General features: G+C 45.4%; 1 protein-coding gene across 2 annotated transcripts in view; it reads right to left on the bottom strand.

Moving 5' to 3' along the window:
* Positions 1-345: 345 nt before the first annotated feature.
* Positions 346-15905, bottom strand: part of Kdm4a (lysine demethylase 4A) — a 49575-nt gene continuing 34015 nt past the window's right edge. For both annotated transcript variants that reach the window (XM_010634561.1, XM_010634569.2), the window contains exons 13-22: positions 14358-14539; positions 12491-12695; positions 11986-12062; positions 11299-11354; positions 9533-9641; positions 9050-9235; positions 5721-5891; positions 2096-2215; positions 1728-1820; positions 346-1607 (exon numbers count right to left, since the gene is read on the bottom strand). In XM_010634561.1, coding sequence (XP_010632863.1) covers positions 1467-1607; positions 1728-1820; positions 2096-2215; positions 5721-5891; positions 9050-9235; positions 9533-9641; positions 11299-11354; positions 11986-12062; positions 12491-12695; positions 14358-14539 — 1340 coding nt within the window. In that variant the 3' untranslated portion in view covers positions 346-1466. The remainder of the gene's footprint in view (positions 1608-1727; positions 1821-2095; positions 2216-5720; positions 5892-9049; positions 9236-9532; positions 9642-11298; positions 11355-11985; positions 12063-12490; positions 12696-14357; positions 14540-15905) is intronic.

Genomic DNA, 15905 nt, shown 5'->3' with positions numbered 1-15905 from the left:
AAGTGAGAGATCAATGTTGAGATGACTCAATGGCTTGGTCCTCCCCATTACCTTCTCTTGGCCAGCTATGAGGCAGGAAAAGCCCCTGGTAGAAGGGGCTTCCAATGCTTCCACTGCTCACCACATTTTGTCTATTACAGAGCCTGACAAGAAAGAGACCGATTTCTCTGGAACAAACTTCCCAGATCCTGCCCTCACTAGTTCTTAAAATACACAGCCCTGCTCCAGAGCCTATGACTCTGGATATACCCCAGCCTGACCCTGGGCCACTTGGGCTCCTTGGGGCAGACACAACCAATCCTCTGCTTAACACATTTTATTGCTAAGGACAAGGTGATGCACCAGTTTTCAAAATAATTTGGTTTATAGCGTTCATAAGTAACAAAAAGGGGGGGAAGTATTATAAATCTGATTCTTGTATACATAGGGTGTAAGTGTAACCCCTCCAATCCTGGGCCCAGGCAAACAAATTCATGGGGAGCAAAAAACTGTTAAACCCCCTCCGTATTGCCCCCTTCTCCCACCCCCACCCTCAAATCAGGTCCCTCCCATCCCCAGACCAAGGACATACCTATAATTGCCCTTGGCCTCCAGTGGCCCCAATTCATCCTAACCCTCCCAGTCTTTGCATGATTGCAATTTTGTTGACAGATTAACACACCAGGCTCTGCCTGCTTCCATCATTAAAGTTGTCCCTTGAGGGTATTCCCCACCCACACCCTCTAATACTGTCCCACAGAAGCTCTGTCCCTAGAGTGTTTGTTGTGGGCACACAGCCGAGTTACCCCTATGTTCTCCAAGAGAGGACCAAGAGGTGGCATCAATTCCTTAGCATCTCAATACTGCAGCTTTGCCAGCATTCTGTTGGGGCCATTCCTGGCCTAGACACAAGTCACATCTGCCCCCAGCCAACTTCCAGGGGCCTTTACTCAGCTTGGCTGAGGACAGAATTTCACATTTTGTTTGCCCTGCATAGGCAAGGAAGAAAGTAAAGGCCAGGGGCTTGCAGAAGCTGGTCCAGACCAAACACACACACAAGCACGCGTGCGCGCACACACACACATAAATACAAAAGGAATTGGGTAAAGCACCAGCACCTCTACCTAGAAGGTGCAGGTGATTGATTGGTAGGAAACTAAGTCCTAGGCCAGGAGCAGGGCAACCTGCCCAGCTGGCACAGTTGACCCCTTTTTGGACTTGGGTCAGTGCAGCCACAGCATTCCAGTGCTCAGCCCCTCAGCTGGGAGTTCAGCAGCTGCTGCCACATGTCCCAAAATGGCTTGTCTTTTCACTAGGGCAGAATGCGAAGAGGGTGGGGTAAGGAGGTGATAGGGTTGGTGATTTCATTTCTTTTCTTTTTACAACTTTACTTTTAGAGACTTCAGAGTTCCGAGTGTCTGCTGTGCTGTGGAACACCAGAGTGCTCTTGCCTCAATGGCTGGGAACCTGCTGGACCCCAGAAGCACCTACTCCATGATGGCCCGGTACAGTGCAGGCTCAATGTAATCTTCCCGGTATCTAGAGTTGATGACCCGCTGCCGTTTCTTTTCTTGTTTAACCTCTTTCTCCGTGAAAATCTCGTTGAAGCGCATGTCTGAGGCTACTGACTGCAGAAGAACAGGCAAGCCAAATCGTCACTTTATAGCCAACTATCCCAATGGGGTGAAAAAACAGAACATGTTCCCTCATGCTCCTGGGAGCCAATGGCACACAGGAAGCATACTCACCAGTCTAGACTTGACTCTCTTGGGAAGCTCTTCATCCAGCGTATATACATCATCTCTCTTAACCACAAGCTGTGAGCCATCCTCAAACTCCACCTGCCAATGAAACAAAGACTTTAGGCTAGGGAACTTTTGAGTTTCCCTGGTCCACCCCCTTGCAAATGGCAATTTCCTACAGCTAAAGGAAGGCACTGCCTTGTAGCACTGAAGTGAGGACTGCCAGGTCTGAAGCCACACTAGTGATCTAGACATGGAATAGACCTGTAGCTCTTCTGACCCATACAGTACTCTCGAGAGTAAAAACTCAACTCTCAAGAGGAAGCATTGAATTAATCAAGTACCCCATACTCCTTACAGGAACCCTTGGCTACCTGGTACATCTGGATGGGGTGAGAAGCCACAAATTTAGCTCCATAGACTTGGCCATCTGTCCATCTCACTTGAACCACTTCCCCTTCAGCAGGAGGACCCAACTGGAGACAGTCCTGGCTCTGAAGAAAGAAGGGAAAATGAAAGGAAGGTCCACTGGAGCACATCAGTAACAGACATCTACTCAGGGAAAAGTGAGTCGCTACAGATGATACTCCTGCCTTGACACTGCAGGAGGCCATTAACTTTGGGCTGAAAGATATAATGTGCCTGCTAAGTCAGAGTCTGCCCAGTATCTCGTCCTGCTTCTAGGTGACAAAATGAACAGATATAATGAATTTAGCAAACTTAATAAGCACAGGAGACAGGTCAAAATCCGTAATCTTCACATCTACTCCTCTCCCTCTAATATTTCAGGGCTCTCCCATGAAGAAATGCTAGAAGGATACTAAAAATTTAAGAAAGCTTTTTTAAAAACAAGCATGATATGAAAATAAAGGCAGGATTACCCATCAGAGGACTTGGCACAATACATTAAACCTTTATTCCTTCTAGAAAAGGCTACCCTTAAGATGAATGTTCACTGTATCCCAGCTTAAGGCTTGGTACACAGTTACGGTGGTTAAATGAAAAACAGACCAGGGAGATGGCCTAAAACGTATACATTACAGAAATGGGGGCAGCAAGTCTGTAAGGTTGTAAATGTCCAAAATTGCTCTGATAAACACCATACTATGTGAAAAAGCAGAAAAAGTTCCGTCTTGTCAGTTCATTTCCTAAGGAAAAGCAGTTCCATACTATATTGCTAATTCATTTATAAACAGGTAATCCAAAACTGAGAGAATTTAACTAACCAAACATGATCTTTGATAAATCACTTACATTCTCTGCAATTCAATTTTACCTCCCAGAACAGCACTTTTCAAAGAGTGGTCTGCATACCTCTGAGAGGCTTCTGAGACACTTGCAAGGAACATGTGAGGTCATGATTGATTTCCTAACATGAAGACACTAGCCTTTCTCACCACATTGGCATTGGCAGTGATGGCACAAAATCTGTGTATTACTGGTCATGTGTATAATAATCTAGTCAGTGGCCTCAAGTTCTACCAATCGTTACTGCATTTTTCACCATTGTGCATGCAGAATTTAAGGAAAAAAGGAAAAGGCTTGGTTTCGTACTTAAAATAACCCTTGAATGAAACAGTAACAATTTTATTTCATGAAAGGCTTGAATGTTTGTGTACAGGACACTTTGGGCTGTGGACGGTGGTATGATGACTGTCTGGGAGGAAAACCGCATATGTTTGGGCTGGAGTGTGGCTTAGTGGTAGAGTGCTTGCCTAACGTGCACCAGGCCCTGGGTTTGTTACCCAACACTGCAAAAACAAGAAAATAAGAAGAGGGGAAGGAAGGAAAAGAAACCCCCTTATGTAATTGTGTGTGCCAAGAGCTGCACTAACTGCTTTTTTGTTGTTGAAACAGGTGATGTAATTGAGGCTGGCCTGGACTTGCAGCAATCCTTCCTCAACCCTCCGAGTGTTGGGATTACGAGCCTGTGCCACCCTGCCCAGCTACAAGCTGCAATTTTTCATAGAACACCAGATCATTTGGGGAAAAAAAGACTGACAAACCGGTTGTTGAGACTTGGGCATTTGGCAGGCACCTGCCCGAAAATGAATGAAGTGAATCTGTCGCTTCAAGGAAAACAACAGATACTGCCTATTACCAATAAAATTTAAGCTTTCAGAGAAAAATCAGAAATTCAGAAAAATGGCATCACTGCTGTGAGCTTAAATTTCCCTGAATTTAGAATTCCTGGAGATGAATGACACTAATCAATGTGACTTTCTGATATTTATATAAAATTTAACAACATGTGGAAAATCTCCATAGCCAGGTGCACCAATAACTTCCAAATGATCAGTGAGTGGTATTATAGAATCAGATATGGGTGAAAGAGCCAAGCTAAGTTCAAGACAGACCAGTTTTTAATTTAATAGAATATGACAAGTTCATTGACCTATCAGATTCCACATTGCACCTAACTTAAAAACTGTCACCAGCTGGGCACAGGCACACTCGTCTATATTCCTAGCTACTCAGGAGGCTGAAGCAGATCAGCAAATTAAGGGCCAGCCTGGACAACCTGGTGAGGCCTTGTCTCAAAATAAAATTTTTAGAAAAGGGTTGAGGATGTAGCCCTAGCACTTGCCTAGTATGTGCAAAGTCCTAGCTTCTGTCCCTAGTACTACAAATAAAAAGCCAAACAACAACAAAAATCCACTAGTTGAGTTCTAGTAGAGTATCAGAAAAATAACTAGTTATCTGAAAGGATAGTATCAAAATGTTCTTTTCCAACTACATAGCTGTGTGAGGCTGAATTTTCTTCCTGTACTTTAGCCAAAACAGTGTATCACAAAATATCAAATGAAGTGACAGACTTGCAAAATGGCATGGGGGGGGGTGTCCCCACTCATTTTTGTATTAGTGAAGTTATTTTTCATTTAAAATAAACTTTTTAAATTTCTAGTAAAATAAATATTGAGACATAACCCATAAAAACATAAGCTCTTTGGAGTAACTTTTTTGTTATTGTTATTGTTTTTTTTTGTTTGTTTGTTTTGTTTTGTTTTGTTGTTTTTTGTTTTTTTTTGGTACCTGGGATCAAACTCAGGACCTTGTGCTTGGGAAGCACGTGGCAGAACCCTGAGCTAAATCCCCAGCCCTGTTGTTGTTTTGAGACAAAGTCTGGGCCTCAAACTTGCAATCTGTCTCAGTCTCCTCAAGTTAATTTTTAGAAAAGGGATCCTGGGATCACTATTCTATTTGTTAGAAATAATACCCATATACTTTTAAGAGCTGGTATAAGGGAAAGAGATATTAGCACAGTACCAAGCATACCCGTAGGAACTTAATAAATCCTAGCTGTACTACTGCTGTGAATATACTATATCTTTAAGATGACTTAAGTCTACCTTGAACTAATCAACAGGCTTTCAACAATTAAGTTTTAGTATAAACAGGAGCAATATCCAATTTATTAAAAGGAATAAGTGGCTGACTACTTCTACCTTGGTGCTCAGTTTAACACACAAAAAGATGGGGTAGGAACAGGCAAAAGCTGAGCTAAGTCCCAGGCAGTGCCTCCACTGTCTTAGCTGCTGATAATATATGCACGGGGGAGGGGGGTGTCCCAGAAGTTTCTTCTTAGCCCCAAAGCCTTCAACTATATATAAAGAGCCAAGATATACATCTACAAGACGGCATGGTAGAAAACTAGAGTTGGGTAATTCTCCAAAATTATACCGCTTCTAAGCAGTGAAATGAGTACAATTTGATACCAAAGCCCAGGTCTTCTATTCCATTAGATGCCTTCAAGGATAGCCTCACTATAATTTATGTGTTGTTCAAAAAACTTCAGAAAACACTGATTCCCATGAACTAGGACGAGCAGGGTACCTTAGTACTAAACAACTTTCCTTGCAAGGGAAGACTGGTATGAATACTTCTTTCTGTTTGGGGACAACTAAAGGATAGGACAAGCAGACCCAAAAGCCACTCTGCCAGCTAGACCTAAAGACTCCCGAGTCCCAAACTGCCAGACAAGCTGCTTGCAGACATTACCACTATGTCCTCAGGATACAGATTGTCACTGAAGGAGCCATCATCAAAGTTGACTTCATAGAAGGTCTCAGTGGTGAGCCTGACCACTTCACACTGGTAGAAGCGCCCATTCTTGTGCTTGCTAATGACTTTCTGGCCTGCAGTGATACTCTGCAAGGCCCCTTTGGCACGCTGAAAGAAACAAGAAGATTGGGTTACTCAAACATTGAGCTTGTGGGCCTGGCAAGTGGACCAAATTCAGTGGGTTCCCCTTTTACCAAAAGAAGACAAGCATAAGAATGGAAAAATAAGGAGAGGAGACAGGAGCTGAACCTGAGCTCCTACCTAGCCTAGGACTGCTCCTTCTCCCTAAACATAGCCTTATGACTTTCCTAGAACCAATCAAATAGTACTTTCTAATGCACATGACTTAGCTACATTATCAGAGCATCTGAGTACACATCTGAGCAGAGGCCTTGTGCCCCAGGCAATGCTGCGCATTGAGATGAACCCTAGCCCTACCCTCAGGGCAAAGCCTCAAAAACTGAAGTTTGATAGATGTCCTCAGCTATATAGGACAACCTACTCCCCATTGTAAGGTCCCTGCTATCTCTGGTGCCCTTGCCTCAGTTTACTCATTCTGAACCAGTCCTTGATGTAAATAGCACCATGTGGTAAGCTCCCAAGAAACCACTCCCAACAACCTGCCCAGACACTCTACTCCAGCCAAGCCAGTCACCTCACAGTTCTCAACATATGTGCCACATCAGTTCCTCCCCAGGACCTTAGCACTGCTGTTTCTCTACCTGAGGTGCCATTATTCAGTTTCCTCACAAACCAAAATCCATCACTGACAACACTCCTCTCTAGCCACTCTTCCACTACCTTTAACCGCCACAGTTCTCACTGTTTGATACACTATGTAATTACTAGTTTCTTGTGTATCTTTCAACTGTAATGTAGGCCCTTCACATACATTGTATGAGTGAGGGCAAGGACGTTTTTGTCTGGTCCACTGGTAAATTCCTAGCATCTAAGACTGCTTGGCACATAGCAGATGCTTCAAAAATATTTGAACAGTTAATTAGTCACAGAAATATTCAGCAATACCCCAGCTTCCTCTCAGCATCAGCAGATTTTGGCTAACCTAAGCATGCATCAAATTGATGATAATCATAAAACACCAATCCTGTTCCGCTACTAAGCTCCAGTTTTCCTACCAGAGCTGGGATTTGAAGGTACCTTAGACCTTTATTCCTCCAGAGCTTTGTTTTCACATTGAACATTTCTCTACCTTCCACGTATCTGATATCCACTTCTCATGATCATAAAACACCTTCGTAAAAAAGGAAAACCCAAGCAACTAATGAGGACTGTTCTGTGATCTCAAGAGCAGAGTGCAAAATTCCCTCCTCTGGACTGGCTACCTACCATGTTCTTTCTTATTACACTCACCACACTGAGTTAGCCTGTAACTCGACGGTGGAGACTTCCCCACCTAGTGTGACTCCTAACCTGACTGCCCCTCTGAGACGTCCCAGTTTGGGATACTCAAGGAGCAATGCACCTCAGAGATTTGCCTAAGTATTCCCATTTCAAACCTTACTCTTTCCTAGACTAAATTAAATGATTTCCTTGCCGCACATTCCAATTTCTGAATCATCTCCTAGAGCTACCACCAACCTATTAATATAGTCCAACTGGACATGGTGACACACACTTATAATCCCAATGCTCTGGGAGGCTGAGGCAGAAGGATCTCAAGTTCAAACTTGAACTGGGCAATTTAATTTAGCAAGACCATGTCTCAAAATAAAAACTTAAAAGGGGAGGCCAAGGATTTAGCTCAGTGGTGCCGCCACCTGCCTTGTAAGCGCAATGTCCTGAGTTTGATCCCCCATACCATATAAATAAACAAACAAATAAATAAAGGGGGTGAGGATGTAGCTCAGTAAAAACGGCCTGGGTTCAATCCCTAGTACCCCATTACCACCACCATCAAAAATAACTAACTAAATAAAAGTCAGGCATGGTTGGTACATGTATGAAATCCCAGCACTGGGGAGGATGAGGCAGGAGGAGTTCCATGAGTTTAAGGCCAGCCTGAGCTATTTAATGAATTCAAGCCCAGCCTGAACTACATAGTGAAACCTTATCTCAAAAAAAAGAAATATAGTTCAAGCCAGGTGTGGCAACACACCTATAATCCTCACTACTTAGAAGGCTGAAGCGCAGGAATGTTAAATTCAAGGCCTACATGGACAATTTGGCCAAATCTTGTCCCAAAGTACAACTTTAACTAGGGATGTAGCTCAGTGACAGAGTACTTGTCTAGCGGGCTCAGGGCCCTGGGTTCACTCCCTGGTAACATGCGTGTGTACATCAAAATCTTTTTTTTGAACAGGGAATCGAACTCAGGACCTTGTGCTTGTGAGGTAGGCAGCATCACCACTGAGCTAAATCGCAGGCCCCATGCTTCAAAATCTTAATTATGAAAAAGGTTTCATCTAATAGAGGAGAGGGCAAACTGAAAAATGGCAGTCCAGGGCTGGGTATTTAGCTCAGTGCTTTCTCTGCCTGCCTCACAAGCACAAGGTCCTGAGTTCGATCCCCAGTGAAACAAACAAACAAAAGAATGGCAGTCCAGGGCCTTCATTATCCAGTGCTGCTCTCTCTCGATTCTAGAACCAAAGCAAGAACCAGTCTTATATGTTCATTTTTTTCAGGCTTTGATCCTCTGCTTCTGAAGCCTTGAAAGCTGTCCTGATTACAATTCCTTCTTATTAGGGCTGGGGATTTAGCTCAGTGGTTCCGGCGCCTGGCTCGCAAGCAGAAGGACCTGAGTTCGATCCCCGATACCAAAAAAAAAGAAAAAAACCCAATTCCTTCTTATTGTCAAGAACCACTTGAAATGCCAACTTCTACCTACACTCTTTCTTAATTCCACTAGCTAGCACTCCCTTTAACTCTGCATTTCACCATTCAGAGAACTACAAAAACCCATAGTGAAGGAGCCAGGGATTTAACTCAGTGGTTCCAGCGCCTGCCTCAAGAGCACAAGGACCCAAGTTCAATCCCCGGTAACAAGGAAAAGAAAAGGATATGGGTCCTCACCTCAAGGAGTTTATCCTGCTGGAAAGGTAAGCAAATAAAGATAATCCAAAGCAATCAACCAGAAGAAGTTTGGTGCCACTACATTATGAAATCTAAAGCGGGAAGCAGAGACAGGGTCCCCTCTTAGACTTATTCTCATCTCCACCAAGCAAAATGCTTGAAGAAGTATGTGCAGCATGCAGAGAAAAGGATCCTTCACTTTGTCAAGAGGATTCCAGAATGGCACCTTCCCTCACCTCCAAATTGGGAATCCTGTGCCGAAAGCAGGTAATGAAGACAACAAAAGGCCAGTCGTCTGGCTGCATCATCACCCCTGCAGCCTGGGCACAGCTCACGTGGAAGGCAGTTGGGCACCGACCATGCGAACACTGCACACAGCAGCCAGCGTTTCTTTTCCTCCGCTTCTTACAGAAGACACATTTCTGCACATAGGGGAAGAAAGCCAATGAATGATTCCAGGCAAGACAGTCCAGCTTCTTTTACTGACCCACCTCCCAAATGCACAGAGCCAAGTAGAATCAATCCTCCCCATAAACACGAAGGCACACAAGTCTGTTCTAATCTCACATCATGGGTCTCCCCAATAGTAGTTTGACTGTAAGATAAGAACCAAAAACTGAACAAAATCAGGGCCAAGCAAAAACACACTGTTCTCTCCTCCACCCACAGACCCATAAACAGGATAATCAGGGAGTCTACAAGCCCATCTTTTTCCTTACCAGTTTGAAGCGGGGCAAGGGGATTTTGCTCACATCCACCGGACTTCTTTCAGCAATGTTGACAAACCTTGCTTCCAGAATTGCCACAGCACATGAAACGTGCACCCACCTGCCGAAAGGTGAAGGCCTCGGTCACCTCTGGACCCAAGGGCCCATGGCCTCCTTTCTAGTACAGACCTACCAACAGTGCTTTCTCCTTCACCCACTAAGGCCAACTAACAACTTCCTCCACCAAGTTCCCAGGACCCAAGAAGGTGAGAACCAGAAATGTCACCACAATTATACTGCCCTAGGTAAACACAGGGTCATGCTTCTTATGCTACTCCCTCAAATCTGTGGCAAAATAGGTCAGGCCACAACTTGAGTGAGATAGGTTTCAGAAGTGAGAATAAACCAGAGTGTGACACAAGGCTCCTTTATCACAAGACCCAAACGCTTTCTGAAAACAACTCCACCATAAGAGTCAGGCAGTAAACGTGACAACCCCTAGGTCTCTGCCCAAACCTCTTCCACAGGCTGAAATGATCTCCTTTTTGCTCCCTTTATCCAATGCAGACTCAGACTTTTAAGATCTGACCCAAGCCCTACTTTGAGAGTTCTGCCCAATCGACACCTATAGAAGATTGAATTACGTTCTGGACATTTTGAGATTATATGCACCAAGGTATAAGAAAAACCAAGCTTTGGCAGTTCTTAATATCAGGCCATGTTAAGCTGTTAATATCAGGAGAAGGGGTATAGTTCAGTGCTAGAGCATGTACCTAGCATGTACAAGGCCTTGGGTTCAATCCCCAGTCCTGTGAAAAATGAAATATAGTAAGAAAAGTCAGGACACATGAAGACCTACAACAGCTAATGCTGGGGCTACATGAAGGCAGTCAGTAGGGCTGTCAGGTCCCGTGAGGCCCTGGAGGATAGGACAGGGATTAAAAGGCAATGGTGAGAGGCTCAAGCAGACATTCTCACTGCCAGTAAGGCTGTTACAGTCCTATCCAGAGACTGGGAGGAACACAATGACTTAAATGAATGGCAGCAAGTGCCTTGAGAGGAGCAGAAAGGGCAACAGAAGAGACATCTGTCAGAAATAGCATGCCAGGCATGAGGCAGGACACTCACCACTGGTTGCTGCTGCCTGTGTGCACTAACCTCTAGAGTGCCAGCCCTTCCAAGGAAAAAACCTCAGCATCTTAACTTTTCCACCTCAGAAATAAGTAAAATAGGAGATAGAAGAGATGCAACTCTGTAAAAGCTGTCTAGCGGCTGAGAAGCCCAGAAGCTTCTGTACATTTATATGGGTAGCCTAGCTGATGTTCCTCAGTGTCCCATTATCCTCCTGGAGGACTTACATTATCTCCAAAGAGATGTCTGGGCCAGGGAGTTTGCTCCATGGAAAAATGCTCACTAGCCTCTGCCCACAGCCACCTCTGCATACCAGCCACAGCTATGATAACGTGAACTTCCACGCTTTCAGCCGACAAAGGTCTTGCACCACCAGCTCAGTCTCTATAACCTCCCTGAGTCCATTCTTAGCTCCTCCCCAGGGAGGATGTTACTAAAGGAAAGTAGAACTGGAAAGATCCTGGACTGCTTGGCTTCCTTCAGCATCCCACTGTTACCATGAATCCCAGAACTGCTGTTCCAACTCCACACAATGCACTTCCCAAACCCTCACGAGGTGATCAGGAAAGAGACGTGGCCTCTCACAGCCACTATGCTCTGATCAGAACTGAGCAGGGGCATTGCAAGAAAGGGGTCCCAAAACTCACCTGTCATCATTTGCTCTCTGCAGGGCCCCTCCCCGTAAGGAGCATAAACAACAGTCCTGCCCAACAACATAGAGAGGGAGAAAAGTGGTTACCAACAAGTCATTTACACCCAATCTACTCTCCATTGACTTCCTATGGCTAGCTCTGACCTCAACCTAAGAAAGCAGCAGAATGGCAGGCAGGGCTTCAAAATACAACCCGTGTAGCAGAGAGTTCCCTATAGAATACAGAAAGCACTGGGGCCAAAGTGCATCAAGTATCTGCTTAACATAATCCCCTTTGCTGTTACTGTTCCTAACAATTGCCAGCAAATGTTTAAAAGCTGCTCTGTGCAAACTGGAAGCTTTATAGAGCTTTGACTACTTTCTATGTGGGTTGCTGCCAGGTTCTGGGAGTGATGATCAAGAGATATCTGCAAAATCAACCTGAGCTCAGTACTGAGGCTCTGACCCCATAGTTAACTCTTAAATGGGATTACAGATAATCAATCTTGCCTTGGCTCAATGGAGCAAAAACATAGCTCCCAGGTCCATTCCTTCCCTGCTCTAAAATGGCAGCAACTACTCCGACATTAGATCACTAGTACCAGGCCTTGTGAAGACTGTTGTGGACATTGTGTCCAGCCTGAAACAGCCTGACCCTGAATGTACAAGTCTCACAGGGAAGACAGAGTGTAGGAGTACTCACTTCCTCTAGGGCATTGGCTGAACATCGAGAACACATCCAGTCTTCAGAAGCCTTTGCAGGGGGTACCCCATAACAACCTAAAAGGGACACCAAGAAGAGCAAATTAAACTCACAAGTCACAACAGGGTGTGGCTATACAATTCTTTCCTCCCAAAGATACCAAATCTTACAAAAACCTCTGATTTCTAGGTCAGAGTCTCCATGGCTCAGCCATACAATATGGTACAGGGCCTCAGATAAGAACTGCAGATTCAAGTGCAATACCTAGCAAGTAGCAGAGACTAATACCCTCTGGATTATCTGTAACTACAAGGACAGCAGAAGAGCTGACGATAGACGCTTGGGAGTCACACAGAAGCTAACTCATCAATCAACAAACTCCCCAAGGGTACATAAGTGTTCTTTGCATTGGGGGAGAGGAGAGGCCAGCAGGTAGCAAGGACACTCAGTGAACAGCGTCCAGTGTTCCTGGAATAAGACGAAAAGAAAGGTAAGCAGCACTCACTGGCATGAACCCGGACACTGCATTTCTTGCAGGAAACGAGGATGCTGGTACCATCCTCCTCAAGATAAGGAGTAGACAGGTTGATGTCTGTGCTGCAGCCAGTTGAGGTGAAACACATTTCTGGAATCAATGGCTTGGTCCTCTGCGTCTGGGAGGCTAATTCTGAAGCATTTCCACAGTTCTGATTAAGGCCTCCAAACTCAACCTAAGGGGAGAGAAAAAGTGCACACCAGTGAGCCTGTGCCTGTGCTCTTAGCTTTCCACCTGCTCCATCAGCAGAAAGCTGAGTCTCTTACTCATAAGACTATGGCTACAGCTCCCGGGTGCACAGCCATTATCCCGGAGCTACTAATTGAAGTTACCTCTAATGGCTCCAATTCAATTTCTCACAGCAGCATCAAACAAAGGCCCTGGGGGACAACTGAGAAGAGGGAGCGAGGTATGAGACAACTGGGATTTCAGTCTTCCTAAACCAAATGGTAATAAAACGCGAAGATGTTAGCAGTAAAGCAGCCACTGTGGGCTCCGCTATGTGCTAAACCACATGATGGCCCCACTCAGGGACAGCACCCAGAGCAGGGCCCAGAGATTACTTCTGATGCTCTGTGTCAGAGTCACCAGAGCTGCAGCACTGTCATGTGCTGGAGACCCACCTGTGATTCCTGGCTCAGGGGCCCTCCAAGAAGAACATTTTATCCACATACTTCCCTTGGCAAATTATACTGACCACAAATATCTGTAGCTTTGCCACTGGATGGCAACATTATTCCTGTTCCAAGGACAGAGAGCCCAGAAACATGTTAAACCTCTAAGCCTGCGCCATTCATGAAACTCTGATCCCTACTTAATAGATCTGTTGAGAGTAGCAACCAGGCCAGATACTTCCCTCATAGACAATGGCATAGTTTTTGGTTTTGTTTTCCTGTCAATGAAAAGAATTTGTGAATTACTAATCCAAAAAGTGTGTCAGTCTGAGGTTCCATCCTTCAGCAAGTATGAATTTGAGGCCTTGGCAGGGTCAGAGCAGCCATGCTACTTCAACCTCTAGAGGGTAACAGCCTACTTCCAAGTCCCAGCAGAGCCTGAGCTGGTCACCTGGCACCTGCCTGCCTGGCCCTACACCTGGCACAGAGGGAAACATGATGGTGAAGCCATTAGTGTCCCAGCATGGAAGGGTATAGCCGAGTTCAGCAACTGTGCTTCCCCACCCCTCACCTCAACACAGCCCTCTACCCGACCCTAGTTCTTTCTGACCACCAGCAACATCCACAGTGGAATGGTGACAATAAGAAAGGAAAGAAAGGCCGGGGATTTAGCTCAGTGGTTTCACTGCCTGCCTTGCAAGCACAAGGGCCAGAGTTCAATCCCCAGTACAGAAAGAAAAGAAAAGAGAAGAGAGTAAAGAGAGGGAGGGGAGGGGAGGGGAGGGAAGAAGACAGACAGACAGACAGACAGACAGACAGATAGAGGGACGGACGATGACAGCAGGAGAGTATCTGGCTTTTCACCTGGAAGGGCAGAGTGTGCTAAAGTAACTACAGGCCTACATGCTGAATGGTCAGTCCTACACTGCATGGCAGGGACAGCACCAGACTGAGACGATTAACAAAGAGTTCTCTGCAAACAGTCAAGCCAGTGATCAGCACACATGCACAAGGAGCCTGAGCCACATGGTCTTCAAACCATTTTCAAGTGAAAATCCATACTGCAAGGTTATCTGCCTGGAGAAGCCCAACCAATACTTACATAGGCAGAGAACCCCAGAAAGAAAGCCCCTCCCTCAGACAACCTGTGACTATGTATCCACATCAATCCTAGCATCTTCTGACGCTGGTCCCAAGGACAAGACAAGATAAAGCGAGCCTACCTGATGGTATGTCTGGAAGATCATACAGACAGCACAGTGAGGGGCCTGCTGAGCCACAGTCTCATTGAATTCCTTTTCAGCCTCAAAGTTCAGGGGTCGGTTCTGCCACAGCTGGCTCAGAGGCTTGGCCCAGGCCTCTGTCTCCTCAGCCTCCTCCTCAGGGGTCAATTGCTCAGAGGTCTCTAGAGGAAGAAACCAGAATGTACATCAGTACCAAGTATGCACACGTGTGGCTCTGCCAATCAGCTGGAGTATCCTGGTCTAAACCAATTCCTAGGAATGATAAAGGCGGCAGGTAGAAGCGACTGCCAAGACTCTCAACACCGACATGATGTTTTGGGGAGTCCTGCCCTCCTTTCTCTGTGTGACTGACTCATGATCTCTACTCTTTCTCTTGCAGACAGGAATTCAGCCTGCTCTCCTCCCCTAGTAGCTGCCTCATCTAACCCTCTGCCCTCTCCAAAGGCAGCAGAAATACTATGTATCTTGCCAGAAACCTTATTTTCTGCCTTCAAAATGTCAACACATTAAGACCTTTCCAAAATTCATGAGTTTGATCCCCAGTACCAAAAAAAAAAAAAAGACCCTTTCCCTCTTAGAGGTTCTCCTTTAGTCGCACAGAAGAGAAACACGCAAGAAAAGTAACAGGACATTAGCAAAGCTTAGAAGCTGTTAAACTAGGGTGGGGATCTAGCTCAGTGGGGCACACCTGCCTTACAAGTTCAAGGTTCTGAGTTCAATCCCTGTTACCTGGAGGGGGGAAAAAGTTGTTAAACCAAAGTCTTTGGTCAGGACTTTCCAAGAGCTCCCTCTGGAAAGCTCTTTAGGATACCTGACTCTCTGAGCTCCCCAATCCCTCCAGGCTGTCTCAGAGGAGGACAGTCACATGGCCACAATGAAGCCTTATTTCCAGCCATAAAATACAATGTGGACTGTAGACCAGGAGCTCAATCCATCCCACTCAGGGCACTAAAAAGTTTTTCACATTTTTAAAGAGTTGGGGAAAAGAAAAAATAATGACGATCTCAGAAACCAGTAAGGATTATAAAGCGAAAAACAACTCCCTGCCCCTTCACAGACGCCTGGTTGTCATGATGGACACAACTCTTAGCTTCACTAGCCTGGGGGGGGGGACACAGCAGATCTCATTAGGGACTGGGGAAGAAGGGAACAAACTGTAAAGTGGAAAACCACAAAACAAACTAGTAAGTGAGAAAGGTACACAGCCTACCAACTCCCAGAATATACAAGGTCAAGGAGCAAGATAGATCTAGAATAACTTCGAAGGTCTAGAGTGAATGAGGGATCTTTGGTATAAGCAGAAGCAAAAAAACAAACAAACAAAAAAACTGATGTCACAGTGCTTCACCAGATGTTCCTGTGTGTGGGGTGATGGTGTTCAGAAACCACAAATGCCACACGCTTCCGTCAGAGGTGGTCAAGGCAAGCCAAAGCATGTGGTACCTGAGAGGAAACCTGTTCTGACCACCCCATCAAAAGGTGTCTCAAGGGATCCCTGCATGTAGCACTGCATAGGCTCCAGCAGTC

Source organism: Fukomys damarensis, unplaced genomic scaffold (assembly GCF_012274545.1).
Source record: "Fukomys damarensis isolate Sample0158 unplaced genomic scaffold, DMR_v1.0_HiC HiC_scaffold_23, whole genome shotgun sequence".
NCBI lineage: Eukaryota > Metazoa > Chordata > Mammalia > Rodentia > Bathyergidae > Fukomys > Fukomys damarensis.
The sequence above is the reverse complement of the archived record's forward strand: the minus strand, read 5'-3'. Positions and strand labels throughout refer to the sequence as shown.